The 15801-nt window shown below is 42.6% G+C and overlaps 1 protein-coding gene across 2 annotated transcripts in view; it reads right to left on the bottom strand.

Moving 5' to 3' along the window:
* Positions 1-1335: 1335 nt before the first annotated feature.
* Positions 1336-15801, bottom strand: part of HLF (HLF transcription factor, PAR bZIP family member) — a 35830-nt gene continuing 21364 nt past the window's right edge. The window contains exons 3-4 of one of the 2 annotated variants that reach the window (XM_066980262.1): positions 8722-8942; positions 1336-5585 (exon numbers count right to left, since the gene is read on the bottom strand). In XM_066980262.1, coding sequence (XP_066836363.1) covers positions 5367-5585; positions 8722-8942 — 440 coding nt within the window. In that variant the 3' untranslated portion in view covers positions 1336-5366. The remainder of the gene's footprint in view (positions 5586-8721; positions 8943-15801) is intronic. The other variant, XM_066980263.1, reaches the window with a different exon arrangement.

Genomic DNA, 15801 nt, shown 5'->3' with positions numbered 1-15801 from the left:
CCAGCAGGTGGAGGTGAGGGCAGTAATTCCCCCCCCCCCCCCCGCGCTGTTCCCGTAGCGCTGCACTCAGCTCTGGGCCCCCAGCAGAAGGCGGCTGCGGAGCTGCTGGAGCGAGGCCAGAGGAGGCGGTGAGGCTGCTCAGAGGCCTTCAGCCCCTGTCTGTGGGGAGAGGCTGCGAGCTGGTCAGCCTGGAGGAGAGAAGGGTCTGAGGAGACCTTCCTGTACCTAAAGGGGCCTACAGGACAGCTGGGGAGGGTCTCTTTGTCAGGGGGCGTAGTGATAGGCAAAGGGGAATGGCTTTAAACTGAACGTCCTTCCCTGGAAGTGCTCAAGGCCAGATTGGATGGGGCTTTGAGTGCCCGAGCTAGGGGAAGGTGTCCCTAGCTTTAAGGTCCCTTCCAACCCAAACCATCTTATGGTTCAATGTTTCTAAGGTCTTATACATAATCAATATAACAGTATTAAAATAAATTCTGCTAAATATGCAATATGAAAATATAATTATTAAATTTCTATATAGACTTATGACAATATTATCATATATAACATAGATACCTTTATATCTATCAATACAAATATATAAAAAAAAATTAAGTAAAATTCTCATCTATATTAATTTATGGTTCTATATACATATATAGGTACACATTTTAGTAACTTGTATAAAGTGTTAACTGTAAGCTATTTATACTGTTTATTGCATACTATATATTATATATAAAATATATAGCTGAAAGCATGTAATACGTATTATCTGCTGTCCTCTTACTAAATATAATGAAAATGTTTTGTATACTGTCATAAAAATACTGCTTAATATACAGTATTTATATGAATGTAGAATACTATGTGCACTATTTATAACTCGTGTATAAAGTCATATCTATATCTATATATCAAATGGTATATGATATAGCTTACACAGTATAATTATATATATAATTTTAATACTTATATGATTATATATATTTTATTGAAATAAAATAGAAAATGCTACTACATATGCTTCAAGGAGTAGCACATTACCTGATCTAAATACACACTTGGTGTGGTTTTACCCAGCATCAACACCTTGCGGCAGGGCCCCCAGTGCTGCTCTGGGGCTTGGTGACAGCAGAGCTGGGGGGCATCGTACATTTGCTATTTGCTGAGAAACCCCACATTACCTGGGGACCCCCTCCTAATGGCTGCATGCTCATGGTGGGACACGGATGGTGGCTACAGGAGCTCACAGATGGGTATATGGGGGAGAGGAATGAAAATATACCCGCCCCCCCCCCCCCCCCCCCCAAGGCCCTGAGCCCAAGCCCTGATAGACCAAAGGAAGCACACAGGTGAGAGAAGAAAAATTTAAAAGTTTATTAAACATTAAGAATAACAGACAAAAAAAAAAAAAAAAGGTTTGGGCTGAACAGCATACAGGATGCAATCCATTTCATGTCATACAGTTAATTTGATCTTATTTATTAAACTTGTATTTAAACAGATGCTGTCTTGTGGTGTTGCCAGAAATACGATGGTTGATCACTTGTAAGTTTTAATACATACATATTTATTTCTTCACATAAAAAAAATCAACAAAATAAAAATAAACTGCACATCTCTATCATAAATCACATGCAAAAATAGATTTAAAGCAATAATTGGGGCTATTACAAACCCACCGAGGCAAGATAATCAAATGTTCGGGGTCCTTCGGCACTGCTTAATGCACCCAACTTCCAGCTTGCCACTGCAGCATTTGTGCTGTTAGGTGCAGGCAGAGCTGAGTGAGTCAAGCAGGAAGCCGAGCTAACGTGCATCCCTTGCATTCTGTTTCTTGCTTATGTGGATTCAAGTCAAAACTTTAGTTCCATGGTGCTTGGTTTAGTGACTTTTTAGCACCATTCAAAAAGGAAAAAGTAACTCCCTCCTACTCTCCGCCACGTGCCTTCCCAAGCAGAGTCCCAAGGTGCTCATATTCACAAACACATCTCAAATGCAATTTATTTTTAGAGGACATTCCTTCTCAAAAAGAAAGAATTCACTTCTAAGACTTAGAGAAAAAAAAAAGAAAAAAAAAGAAGCATTTTACCAATGCTTACGTTTTAATAGAGGTCAGTGAATTATTTAGACACAATAGTAATTATTCTGCAAATATATATATTTCTATTTTTATAAAATTAGAATTTCTTATGCCTACAAGCTCCTTCAAAGCCATCAGAGGCGTGATGATCCCAGCTAAGCTGACCTTAGGACCTGAAAATGAACTAAACTTTCTGGGTTTCCTTGATACTGCCATTCTGGGGAGACAGCCTGGTTGGAGAACCTGTGGCTTTTTTCCAGGTTTTAGCCCACACTTATTTTCTCTCTAGCTGAGCCTGGGTACTGAGCTCCCACAGTAAGAGGTGAGTGCCCAAGCCCCACAGGCTCCTATGAAAGTCCCCCAAAAGCCTCTCGATGCCCCGGTTGGGTGCCCAGGCACTGCCTCGTCCCACTGAGCTCCGAGAGGGTGCAGGGCTGTTGCTGGACGAGGTCACTGCTGGAAGCCTCTGCTCCTCTGTGGCCATGACTTAATAAATCTGCGATAGGCAACCTACAAAACTACCATCTCCCACCCCTTCCCTGCCCAAAAGAAACTAAATAATCATCTGCATTTTTTTTCCCAAGCTGCCTTTTATATTTTAAAGAACATGTTGTGGTCACAATGCAGTGCACTGATGGCTCTAGCTATTTACATACCAGCCCATTTCATATACTTAATTTCTGCTGTTCAGGCATCACCCCAAGAACACTCATAGCAAGGGTGATGAAAAGCTGTTGCTTTTTGCCATGTTGCTGCTAAAAAAACGTATCCATAGCAGTGGCTGGCTGGCTGAGCCCCTCACTGTCACACAACCTACTCCAAAGGAAAAACCTAAGGTTTATTTCATAGGGGATATAGTAGATACACTGACTTGTACCAAATAGTCAGCCTCCTTTCTCTACCCATGCATCCAGTGGCTTATACTGACCTCTAGAAAATAACTTACTACACTTTAAACTTTGCTGCAGCACATGGAAATTCAGTTCACTGAATAAATGGTCCACAGGCGAGTACTGCACATTAAGGGACAAGTTGGGTGCGTTTGAGGAAAAATACTGAAAAAATGCCATTGATGTGAGGATATTTTTTTTATACTGAACAAAATGTTGGGTCCTTCGCAAAAATCTCCTGAAGCATGAATAATTATTTAATGGAATGAACAACCTTTTTATTTGAAAATAATGTGAAAACACTTAGAAAATTGTGAGCAAGACATGTAGCACCATATTTTCCTCACATGTTAATAACTGTACGCAGTACGTACAACTGTATACATGAACAGAGATATATATTAAAAAAATCAGTTGGAAACAGATTCTAGCAGCAGCAGCAGAATTAGAAAAGACTGTTTTTTTATTATATACCGTTTTTCTGCCTTTATAAAATATTGTATTGTCCAATTAATAGTTGACTAAAATCCATATTGTGCTTTGTCCCTATTAAACAGATTCTTTATGTGTTTCTGATGGAAAATAATAAAGTCTCTCTTTTTCAGTAATATGGAACATCCTTGAAAGCCGTATTACTTCCATAAAAATTTAATTTAAAGCACAGAACATGCCGGTGTGCCAGTGGCAGGCTTAAAATATTAAAGATTACAAAAAAAAAAAAAAAAAAAAAAACAAACCAACAAACCCCTAAGCATTTCCTTTCTGTACAATAATGGAGAATATATATCTTTGCTATATATTTTAAACATGGAATAGCTTTTTCTCTTTGCTATATATAATATATGTCTTTCAAAATACATTGTCAGTATTTGTACTTGAAAAATACTGTACAAAACGAACATACTATAATTATTCTGTATAAACTTTATACATTTTATAATATCTATTCTTTTGGTCTATAGTAAACACTTAGATTGATTGGATTAACCACAGTATATGACAACACCATCCCCTTCTGAAATACACCAGTGTCTCTTACATTCATTTCTCAGAAGTCCACTTTATATTAGAACACGTGTTCAAAAGCAAATAGAGTTTAAAACACTAAAGTTCAGAACCATCAGTTCATGTCACACTCAAAACAACAATCACTAGGAAAAATGGGCTTTGCAAACCAGTGACTTCTTCTAACTGAATAAAAGTGATTTTTCAAACAGCAAGATATAATCCACAGAAAGTATATTACAAAACATGGGAAAGAAACAACTGAATTTAGGTTATTTAATTTGTAATCACAAAATGGAACTTGAAGAAATGCATAACTAACTGAAAACAGAAAAGCCCCTCTGATTTCAACATCGGATCTGATTTGATACTATTAATTTTGTTGTTTCAACTAATTATCCTGCTTCTTATACATGCGTTCCCCATTGCAGGGATACAATTAGCATGCTCACATTAATGTGACTTTTACTTTTTAAATTTTTTTTTTGTTAAAGACATGAATACTTCTGTTGAGTAGGGAAACCATCCTACGTCCACTAGGAACATCCGGGCAGCATGCGCGCTAGCGTACAATAGGATTATTGCTTCAGGTACAGACAGTGCAAAATACACACGCTGTGGTCTATCAATAGTACTCCTATCTACCTGGGGTCTGTGGAAATAAAAGGAACCTTAATAGCTATAGAGAAGCCATTATGGGATCTATAATGAGTATAGCTAACTCAGTCTAACAGCACTTTAAATCTGAAGACAATTATCACCAAAACTTAAAATACAACAAAAGCAATCTATAAATTAATAACTCTGCAGTGTAGTACTAAATTATTATTTGTGCACTTTATTAGCGTTAACTTTTCTGATTAGACATAAACAATAGCTTGTTACTCTCGAAAAACTGAGATCTACTTTTTTTTTCTTTTTTCTTTTTTTTCCTTTTTTTATAATTTATACTGGGATCTTTCCAAGTAAATCAGGAGGATGGAACTGGTTACAATAACATAAAAACCCTAATCTGAAGCAGCACTGAAAAAATATAATAAAAAGCTTACTATGGCGGTTCTCAACAGTCCAGGTAAAAATGTGGCACCCTTTGAAGAGGGCTTCGTAAAAATGGGAAGTGCTGAGATGCGTGCGCACGCACACACACACACACAACATACACACACACATACACAGACGTGTGAACACACGTGCACACATACGCAGGTACACGCATACGCAAACAAAAAAAAGAACGTAAGTCAGTTTTGTTTCTGCTTCTGGTAAAGTGCTGAAGACAGAAAGGTTGGTTTGGGCGTGGTGCTATCAAACAGGAAACACATTGTCCATCTATTCAAATGCCAACCCTCAACCGAAAAAAAAAAAAAAAAGAAAAAAGAAAAAAACCCCGCTCCCCTCCCTTCACTTTACAGGGGGCCGTGTCGAGCTTCGTACTTCGCAAGGACGTTCTTGCATTTGCCCAGCTCTTTCCGCAGGTCGGCCACCTCCTGGCGGAGAGCCGAGTTCTCCTTCTCCAGAAACGAGGCGCGGATGGCGATCTGGTTCTCCTTCAGCCGGCGGGCATCCCTCGACCGCTTGGCAGCCATGTTGTTCTTTCTGCGCCTTGCCCAGTATTTGTCATCCTGCTCATTAAACACAGAAGGAAACAAACAAGATATTAGATTTCAGTAAACTGAGCAGCCAGCAGGATGTGCTCTCGGCCACAGCCTCGGGGCTAGGCATGACTTAACACCGCGGATTTTGCTGGCCGGGGCCTCTTTTGTTTGCCAGGCCTACGAGCCCCGACAACACCAGGCACTGCTGGGACAGAAGTTACAGATTTACACGGCATAACCCAGGCAGCGAGTGCAGAGAGCTGTCTGTATTTCTGCCAAAATGAAAGGGGCTAAGCCCCTCATCCTCTTGAGCATATATTCCTCCAAGCACAACCGAAGCGCTATTCCAGCAGTACAACCCATCGCACGTCTCCGCTGACCTAGTTATAGTTAGCACATCCAGCTTCACGTGTGATGACTCATGCTACCGGTTGCTGGAGCAGTACTAATTACTTCTTGTATGTCCCTGCTCATCTGTTTTGCCAGCCAACACCTGGTTCGCTCTGCTTGTTGGAACCATCCATGTCCTCTGTCGTTCGGCTCTTTCCCTTTCTCTACAACATCCCAAAGGGTTCACATTTGCACTCTAGAACAGCAAGTCACTGGAAGAGGATCCCTTGGCACAGCTTCGCAGCCAATTCAGGAATGGCAAAACAAGGACGGCTGCTCTGGTACTGTCCGCAAAGAGATTAGTACAATAGGCTTTGACAGTGAAGAAAAAAGCATTTGCCAGAAATAGGTCCACTCATCTCTAAAGTTTCATAAGCTAACACATTCCCAAAATCTTGTCCTTAAAGCTTTGTCTCTAGGACATCACCTTAGTTGCATTTGTGCATCAAAGACTGCAAGTCACTACTTAATTTCACTTGATTTTTTGGCTCTTCTAATGAAATGGCCTTCAGTGAAATGGCAGCTTCTGCACTGCTATGAAAATTAAGCCGTAGAAATCTGGAAACTCACTGAACACAAAGTGGGCAGAGTGTCTCAGGAAAAGGGAAATTCCATCCCCTGCAGAGAGCGATAGAGCCACTCAACACTCAGACTGCCTGGTCGAGCTCTCCAGCTCAAACTTGCCCTCCCAGAGTCACTCCTCCATTTTTATACGCTTACATTTGCTTACAGTCTGAGCGCAGCCCTTGCTTCATCAAGCATCGCAGCACGGCCCCATATCCAGGGCAAGAACCAGGAGCCATCTGGTCCTCCACTGCACTGAGCAGGGAAATCCCCCCCACTGCCTCATACTTCTGCAGGAAACAAGCCAGGCCAAATGCTGCTGCTCTGCATCTTCTGCCGCTGCTTGCACGAGACAAAGCAAGAGCAAAACAACTGCTACAAGTACTCTACAACTGCTTTATACTAGTTTAGCTTTGTGAGGTGTGCAGCAAAGATGATTTGGAGTCAGTGCATCTCTAAATTGCTTTTCACCTGCACTTAGATAGGACCACCCCCCAAAAATCCTCTTAAAAACAAGCATGCAGCAAAAAGCTATGACCTAAATCTTGTTTATAATTTCCCATCTCACTCCACTCCAAAAAATCAGCTTTAAGCAATTTATTAGTGTGCCACCTAGGCTTCATCCATCTTTATTTTAACAAATTGCTATGGCAAATCCCTTAATCCAGACCCAAAAGAGGTAAGGCTGGCATTTCAAAATCACATGCAACCCAGAGACGATTGACTGGTCTAATCTGCTTACCCGCCCCGAGAACTCAACAGCCATTCCACACGCCAGGGCAGAAGCAGCGCTTGGGTCAAGCACTCTGAACTGAGTCAAGGGCATCTGATGTGAGTATCTCAGAGAAGTGAGGGACCCTGAACTGAACCCTTTCAGTCTTAGGCTGAGAACTTGGGTGCTCCACTGCTGCATGCAAGACATTTTCCACATCTGGTATGAAGCAGTCCAAGGGCACTTTTGGCAAAAGCTTGCTTTGACAATATAAGGACACTGAGCAGATATCACAAAACGAATGACACTGAGGGGCAAACTCCGGTCTCCTTACACCTGTGTAGCCATTTCTGTACTGAACACCTCTCTTTAGGCAGACCTCAGTACACTGCAATGCCAGCAGAGCATCAGAAGCAGTAAAATTTGCCTGAAAAATAATGGCACAGTGCAGAGAAATCTTTCTGAATGAAAACTGAGGACACCACATAGTGACACTACTGATGTTGTGCGCTCTTTTAGCTCACACAACATTATCCTCGAAAATAGTGAAGAGCATCAGCTTCCTTCCCTAATGCTATCACTGAGTGTAAACACATGCCCTCCCAGCCTCTGTGTGCACAGCTGAAGATTCCCACCAACACCAACAGGCTTTCAGTCTGTATCTTGGTGGGCCACAGCAGAATTCTTCACTGACTACTTTTGATAAAAAAAGACCCTCTTGGAAATCACATACTGGGAATAGAATTTTGCAAATAATGACAATTTTCACAGTTATTTGATAAACTGAATCAGCTGATCAATTTGTTCAGCTCTCTTCTAGCAAGTTCTTTGTTCTTCACATCTCAGAAGCAATAAGAAACATAAACAAGTGTTCTTCTTCTTTTTAATTATTACATTATTGTTGTATTATATTTTAAATATTGTATTAAAATACGCTTGCTGGCAGAATTATTTTGTTCTGCTTCCCTTCAACTAGCTTAGATCCTTTCACCTAGTTTAGTAGTATTTAGTGTAGTGTTCCCATTCATTGTTATACGCAGAGCTAAAGAAACTTCCGAACAAGACAAACTGTATTTCATTCTGTCATTATCAGGGGCCTCCGTGGACTACACCCTGTGAGGGAGGGATTCTTCCTTGAAGACTTTACAATCTATGCTGATGAGACAGACAGAGAGTGGAGGAAAAGGAAACATGATCAGACTGTTTCATAAGTGGGAAATATGGGACAAAGTAAGCTTGTCCAAGGTCACGCAGGAAGTTTCTGGCATACAAAGGAAATTAATATTGATCTCATGAATTTCAGCTGTGGATTAACGTATAAGGGACATTCTCGCCTCAGTCCTCTTCAGAAGTGTTAAGAGTTTTGTTCTACAACAAAGTCATAATTAGTATGGCAGATTTACATTACATGAAAAAACAGATTCATGCTATAAACATGTATGTGAGAGAACAACTGTCACAGAGTGTGTACAAACAATGTTGTCACCAGTTCCAATTTACCTTCAGGTCATCTGGAATGAAGACTTTGCGAGCTTTCTTAATCATTGGCTGTGGTTTCAGCTCTTCTTCAGAGAATTTGCGCTTACGAGGGTCAAACATCTCCTGGCCAGGAATACTGGAAAGAGCAAGATCTGCAGGGTCAGGTTCGTAGCCAACGGGAACTTGGATAGTCTCAGGATCAATGGGACTTGGTGTGTTTCGGTTTGTTGGCAAGATTTGACCTACAGAAACAAAGCATGTATTCAGCTATGTTAGAAGAAACTATGTAAATAATATCACTGAACATGACTTTTAGAGACTCTGTAAATAATTTACAAGCAGTCATTCTTTAAGCTTTCATTGCAACTTTGGTAGCTACTTTGGTTAAGTATTACATTGCTCATTTTGTAGGGTGTATATTCAGGTCCAGACATGCTCACATCATTATTTTCAAGATTGGTTCCTAATTCTGGTTGCCAATCTTGAATGCCCATTTAGGATCAATGAATCCAACAGAGCTGCACTCGAATACAGGCACAGGATTTACCACGCCAACCTGTGCCTCAAGACCACATCCTCAGGAACAAATCATAAGTACTGTAATTTAGGTCCGATTTATCCATTATGCCGTAATCCTTCCCAGTTTTCTCATACACAGACTTCTAGAATCTGACAGTGTGTAGTATTTGCAATAGGACAAAAATCTCATGAAAATGTACTGTCAAGCTGTGCTAAAGCACTCCACTAAGGAGATTGCTAAATATTTTCTATGAAATCCTACTGGCAATGTTCTAAAAGTCAGTGAAGGAAACTAGCAACGTGAAAGGCTACAATGACTGCTTGAAAATGCTCTGCAAAAATGGAAGAACACTTATTTACGCGACGTTGCTCTTTTATGATATATAAAATCTAGTTAAAAGGAGCCTACCCCCAGGAAAGCACTACATATCCCGTATTTTTGTTTTTTTAATCTTCGATATAGCCTTCAAGACCTCAGTGCTATAGCACCAATTCAGGCACCATTCCCACTAAAAATCCTATTTAAAATCTCAGCCAAAGGTTCCAAAAATAGGATCCTAAATTCAGCTGCCTAAACACAGACTGTCCCCATGGGCAGAATTTTCAGAAGTTTTCACATGCCTCAGAAGTACCAGCATCGCAGACTTCAGAAGAGGGCCTAGTGATTGAAGGATATATTCTTTTAAAATTTTGGCTACTAGCTAATTCACTTTGTCTTTACAGATGTGATGGCTTTCATAATAACTACACAAACATCCTGTGACTGCATAGTATTTCCTTATTTGTGTCTGTATCTGCAATATTTATGGTGTAAAATGGTAAACATTAAACGCCATTTCTAATTCCAAAACAAGGCCAGTGTTAACAATGTAGTTTTTATTTTAATCTAAAAGATTGCAGCAACAATATTGGAGCCACACAGAAAATGCACCAGGGAATTGCGTTGCGCAAAACGGGGCTTACTAGCAGAGAGCTCGTCTTTTGTAACTCCGATTTTAAAATAGCACTGATAAAATCAGCTTCCAGGAAAGGTTAGTAAAGGCCTGGGAGAAGAAAACAGGAGGATCAAAGTTATTTGATTAATATATATATATCTGTATGAGAGAGAGCGAGAGGAAAGAATTCGTCTGCCTGCACTGTGCCAGCCCTGCGCGTTTCCTCTCCTGCCGCAGGACGTGGCGCGCTGCTGCCAAGGCCCGGGTGCTGAAAACGCCGTGGTTCCGGCCATGCTTCTGGCGAGGGGCCTCGCTGGGTGGACCTGGGTGCTGGGTTTTTGGTGCTTGGTACTTGGTGTTTGGTGCTTGGTGCTCGGTGCAGGCGCCTGGGCCCACTCAGGGCCTCTGCCAGCGGTTGGTGGGTGAACACTGGCTGTAGGGGCCGGGCTGCAGGACGCTGTGGTGAGACTCATTGGAGAGGGAAGTTTTCATGGGAAGGCTTTCCAGCTAGCCCCGGAGATAATGGTGATACGTAGGTGTGTGTTTAAAACATTTTTATGTCTTTAAAGGTGACTATTAACCATTTTAAAGCCAGCCCAAAAGACTCGCAAAGCCAAGGCATTTTTGTAGCCTTGCTTTGAGCGGGTGGCTAATCTCATTCCAGATACATGGGCTGGCAGAAACAGGCTTATTTAAAGGATTAAATGCAGGAAAGCTTCCTTTGATGTTAGCACACTTGTATCAGAGCAACCAGACTATTTTTTAATGCATACAAATATATAGACATATGCATGTACAAATCTTGCAAATTCTGTAATGCAGCTAAAATGAAGCAAGCCACCAGCTCGGACTACTTCGTAATATTTCTGGTGAGCACGCAGGGTGTTCCTACAAGTCATGGAGATTGTGCAATCTGCCTCAGCTTTCTAATTGCCCTAAACAAAAGAGCCGGTATTGAAATATTGCTGAAGTTCTAGGTACATGGTATCAGCTCAGGTATTGTCATTTATCTGTAATGAGCCATATTACATAATTATATGAGGTTTGTAATCAGCAGTCTCAAGAAATTTTACAATATCTTTCTGAAGAAGGAAAGGGCAAAAATGATCCTTTCAAACATGGGAAAACAAAGTATTGCACCTTGCCCAATGCAACAGCACACACACAAAAAAAAAAAAACGTCAAACTCAATAAAGCAAAGAGCACTGCATTCCAGGTGATCTGGGAGAAGAACCGCCAGTAATCCAGAACTGCCTTGTTCCCTACCTGCGCCCGTTTCCCTTTGCCCAGTCTAAGAAGCCCTCAACACTAAAGGCCCAGTCCTCCAGCAACCAGAGACGTCCCAGCTGCCAGCGCAAGGCTCATAGAAGGTGACTGCTTTCACTAATGCAAAACCTGACAAAATTACGCACTGAGCTGAACATTGCCACCTAGGAGGCTGAAGCCCGTTGCGCTGTACGGCACTTACGCGGTCCCACCACCTGCACACCTCTGCCAGGCTGCGCTTGCTCCCCGTTCTGGTGCCCTCTGCGAATTATCAGGAACTGCACTGAGCACAGGAGAGTTAATGAGGGTGTATGAAACCCCAGGCAGAGAAACCAGTATTTCCTTGTCCAGTGTTTTACATTAGGCAACTCCTGGCACTTTGTATCTTTTTATTTATTCTATCAAGTTTTGCCAATAATACAAGCCAGGAACCTGTCTTCGTTAGTTTACTGGCTAATGGCCATTGCATCTATGTGGTGCTGGAACTCCTCGTAACCCAAGACGACGGCGTGGGCTGCGCCGGACTTGGCACTGGTGTTACTGCACAAGTACAGTATGTGGCCTCACGTTACACTGCTCTCCAGCCTCCTCTCCCCCTGTGTGCATGGCACTTTAGCTGTGCATCCTTCTGCCAAATTTGTTCAGGGTGTTATTTTTATGCACTAAATTCCTCGCAATCAGAGGTAGGTCAAATAAGAACAGCAATCTGAACGTCATGTGCCTAGCAGCCGACTAATCCTCACATCAGCAAGCTTCACAGCTGTCACAACATCCAGAGAGAGAGCCGGTCAGAGGCTGTGATGTGCAAGCAGTCAGCCAAGGAGGAAGCCTCCAGTGCCAGCCAGCAAGGCCAGGTGAAGGTAAAGCCCCTCTCTGCTCAACATCAGGAGCCAGATGCCTTTGCTGCCAGTCTCTGTATTATTTAAACACTCTGCACTCACGACAGCGGCCAAATTTTCACAACAGTGAAGTGGCTGGGCTGTTTAATGCACTTAGCTTTGTTCTCAATGGGGGCTGATGATTGCCAAGTGTTTTGGAAAGAACTTAGCCCCTCTAAGTTGCTGAAATGAGAGCTCTTGAGCATTGAGCTCTTTTGGAAATCCAGCTGCAGAACTCCACGGTGGTGGTAGTGGAAGCAAGCTGGGAACAATGCTTAATGGAAACTTCCCCTCATACCACCCCAGTGATGTGTCTCAACCATGGCCTGGAGAGACCACAACTATGTCAACACTGGCCTTTTGTCTGGAGCCTTTCCCACTTGTAGAGCTCCACTCAAGCAATACCGAGTATGCCAGGGTAGACACAGCTCCAGGTCGCTCCCGGCAGAGAAAGCAGCAGGTTTTGACAACCCCAGCAGTTACAGCTGCCCCAACATCTTGCCTTCGCTAATGCTCTTGGTGTTGCTCTGGCTCATATTAGCAACAGCGGAAAATTTTCCAGAAGGAAGGACTTGAACGAAAGTTGGCTGTTCTAACCCTTTCAGTCCTTCTCCTCCCAGTAGAGACTGCCAGCGAGGAAGTCGAATGTAATGGCAATATTTTCAGTGTGGTTCCTTGTTCAAAGAGAAATGGACTGAGGCCATTCACTCATGTCATCTAGGTCACTGAATAGCTGGTAAAAAAAAAAAGGAGCTTTTAATTGCTTGTGATAATTAAAATTCACAAGTCAAAAGTACAGTAACATTTTATGTATCTACAAAAGTACTTGTATATACCTACAAAACCAAAACACAGAGGTATTGTGGGGAGCTCAATCATGGTATCCTGATTAGTAATTTCTCCCTCTTTAAACATCCTACCAGCTGTGCCCAGGAGACTTAAGACGGAAATAACCTCTTCGACTGTACCACTGCTTGACAGACTTATTGTTTGTATTGCAAGAGATCCCTGATGAATTATGTAGAACTCAATTTTGAATCATTCAACTCCCATAGAAATGTGCCTGATTTTCAGAAGATCTCCCTTCTCACAGCCCTTCCACACTTGTCATCAGCTCAACAGCTGGATGGAAAACATCGACTGAGAAAAGAAAAGAAAAGGAAGTGGAAATGTTCTAATCAAAATATTTTTCCCTATTTTTTACACATATGATGTTGGAGGGAAGGAAAAGAGGAGTTTCTTATTCAATTTATTAACAGCCCAGGGAGAAAATATGTGTTTGCTAATCATTTTTCTTTTTATAAACTAAAGGCACTTTGGGTATGTCTGTTATACTAAATAGTACGGCAGTGCACTGACACATAATCCTCACCCAGAGCTGCTCTGGAGAACCCCCCTGCTCTGTTGATACCATTTCCAAACCATTTATCCTGCTGGTGGCTGGCCAGCTATTTGGGATACTTCTCTCACTCCAAATCACAGACTGTCCCAGACTAATCTGCCATCTATTTCTGCATTAACTCTTTGTGCCTCCAGGCAAAGTCCCTTAATGCACAGCACAAGGCAGAGTTTAGGAATCGAGAGGCAAAAAAAAAAAAACAAAAACCAGGTATTAAAGTATTCTGGAGGCTTTTAACCACAGACAGTATTTCGGCAGGTCACAAATCCTCAGTTATGACACTATAAGCTGCATTTTACCTTCCTGTCTGATTTCCCTGCCCTTAGGATTTTAGTGACTTCCTGAAACCAAAATATCTGTGTGGCCATTACGACCATCACCTGCACAACAAGCCACACAGCCTCATCTTCCAGCCCTCACATGGACAGGCAAAACCAGCCACTCTGCCTGGGGAGACGAAGATACCTCACCCTCGGGTGCATTTATGTGAGCAATTATTAGAGGAGCTTTATTTTCTTCCAAAGCAATAGCGTATTTCGCCCACTGCTCCAACCCCCACAGACATTCCTCTATTTCTTATCTTACACAAACTTCATTCTGCAGAACTTGGGGTGACTGCAAACCCTTCCTGCGGAAAGAAGTATCATAATCCAATGCAACCACAAGACATTCACTGCTCCTAACACACACTAAAAGACTGGCACTTGAGAGTGTTTTTAAAACATGTACTTTTTTAAGATATCAGCATTGTTTACAAATCTTGTGCATTTAATTATGAAAGCATTGTAATTTCCCCTCTCAGCATTGTGTGCCTCCTGCTCTGGGCCTCTGCACTATTATTACAGGCAGGACTGGTAGTCTTATTAAGGTTGCCTGACACTTCCCATTAGAGGATGCCGTCTTCAGTTCCTTAGACCTCTGCCAGATTACAACCGTTCTGTTTGGATTTGTATGCGCCAATTTATGTTTCTGCCAGAATGGTTCCTCGGCTTCCCGAAAAAGTTTCAGCAAAAATACTTTGTTTTGAACCTGTTAAAAAGTTCTGGCCAGCTCTTCACCAAACAGTGCTAGTGGTCTGATGGGGCCAGCGCAGCCCCTGGTGCCAAGCCCTAGAGCTCCCTGGTGCCAAGCCCCAGAGCCCCCCGGTGCTGACCCCAGAGCCCCCTGGTGCTAAGCCCCAGCAGGACCCCAGTGCTGAGCCCCAGGGCCCCCGGCCGCCCCTCGGCCCCTCACAGCCCCAGTGCCAGCTGCAGGCCTGAGGGCCGCTGCCAGGCCCCAGTCTAGGCCCACTCCCTGCCAATGTGCGCAACATTAGGGTAGCAAGGAAGAAAATGCAGGTCGTCTTTGCCATTCACTTTTAAAACTAAATTCAGGCGATTCTACAAGACTGGTTTTAAGAATACACGGTCATGGTCACAAGAATCTCTAAGCTTTTGATCGTGTAATTCTTCTGTCCACAGAGTAGTTGTTGTTGTGGACTCACTCATTTCCCCCATTTTGACTTATCCAGATGGACCCACACATTATTCACCACAAATTACTCTAACCTCCTGTGCAGACACAACCAGCAACTTTTCAGGAGTTCGCTCCAGCATTCCTGACTCCTGCATCTGTGTGCTTCACAGAGAGGTTTTTTTCCCCTCAATCCTCACAGGAAAGAAGGGGCAGCCCTTCCTCTCTGCAGGTGAAGAAGAGAGGTATAGATACTTTAAATCAGATGTACGCAGCCTCTCAACATGCCATGGCATCGTCTGCATTTCACATCATCTGTCACTGACTCCCATTGCAGGCTGGGGGCTGTACATCGATATACGTGAGGGCTACCCAGGGTTTCAAACTGGGCTCCTCAAGAAACGGGAAGCAAATACTCAGTGTGACAAGTTAATGTAATTAATTGACTTGCTCGGAATTCTACTAAACTTCATGGCAAAGGAAGTAACAAAATCCAGTTTCTCCAGACAAAATCGCTCCATCGTTACTGCCAGACTTTCCCTTCTCCTGCAGTTCCTCGTGTCCTGTCACATCTGCAGTAAATGAGGTCAAGATCCAAGATCCTACAGACAACTGCTTCCTTCCTGATGCAGCCCTGATTCAACCCAGAGCT

The sequence above is a fragment of the Anser cygnoides genome, chromosome 19 (assembly GCF_040182565.1).
Source record: "Anser cygnoides isolate HZ-2024a breed goose chromosome 19, Taihu_goose_T2T_genome, whole genome shotgun sequence".
NCBI classification, from domain to species: Eukaryota; Metazoa; Chordata; class Aves; order Anseriformes; family Anatidae; genus Anser; species Anser cygnoides.
This window is presented reverse-complemented; position numbering and strand designations above follow the sequence as displayed.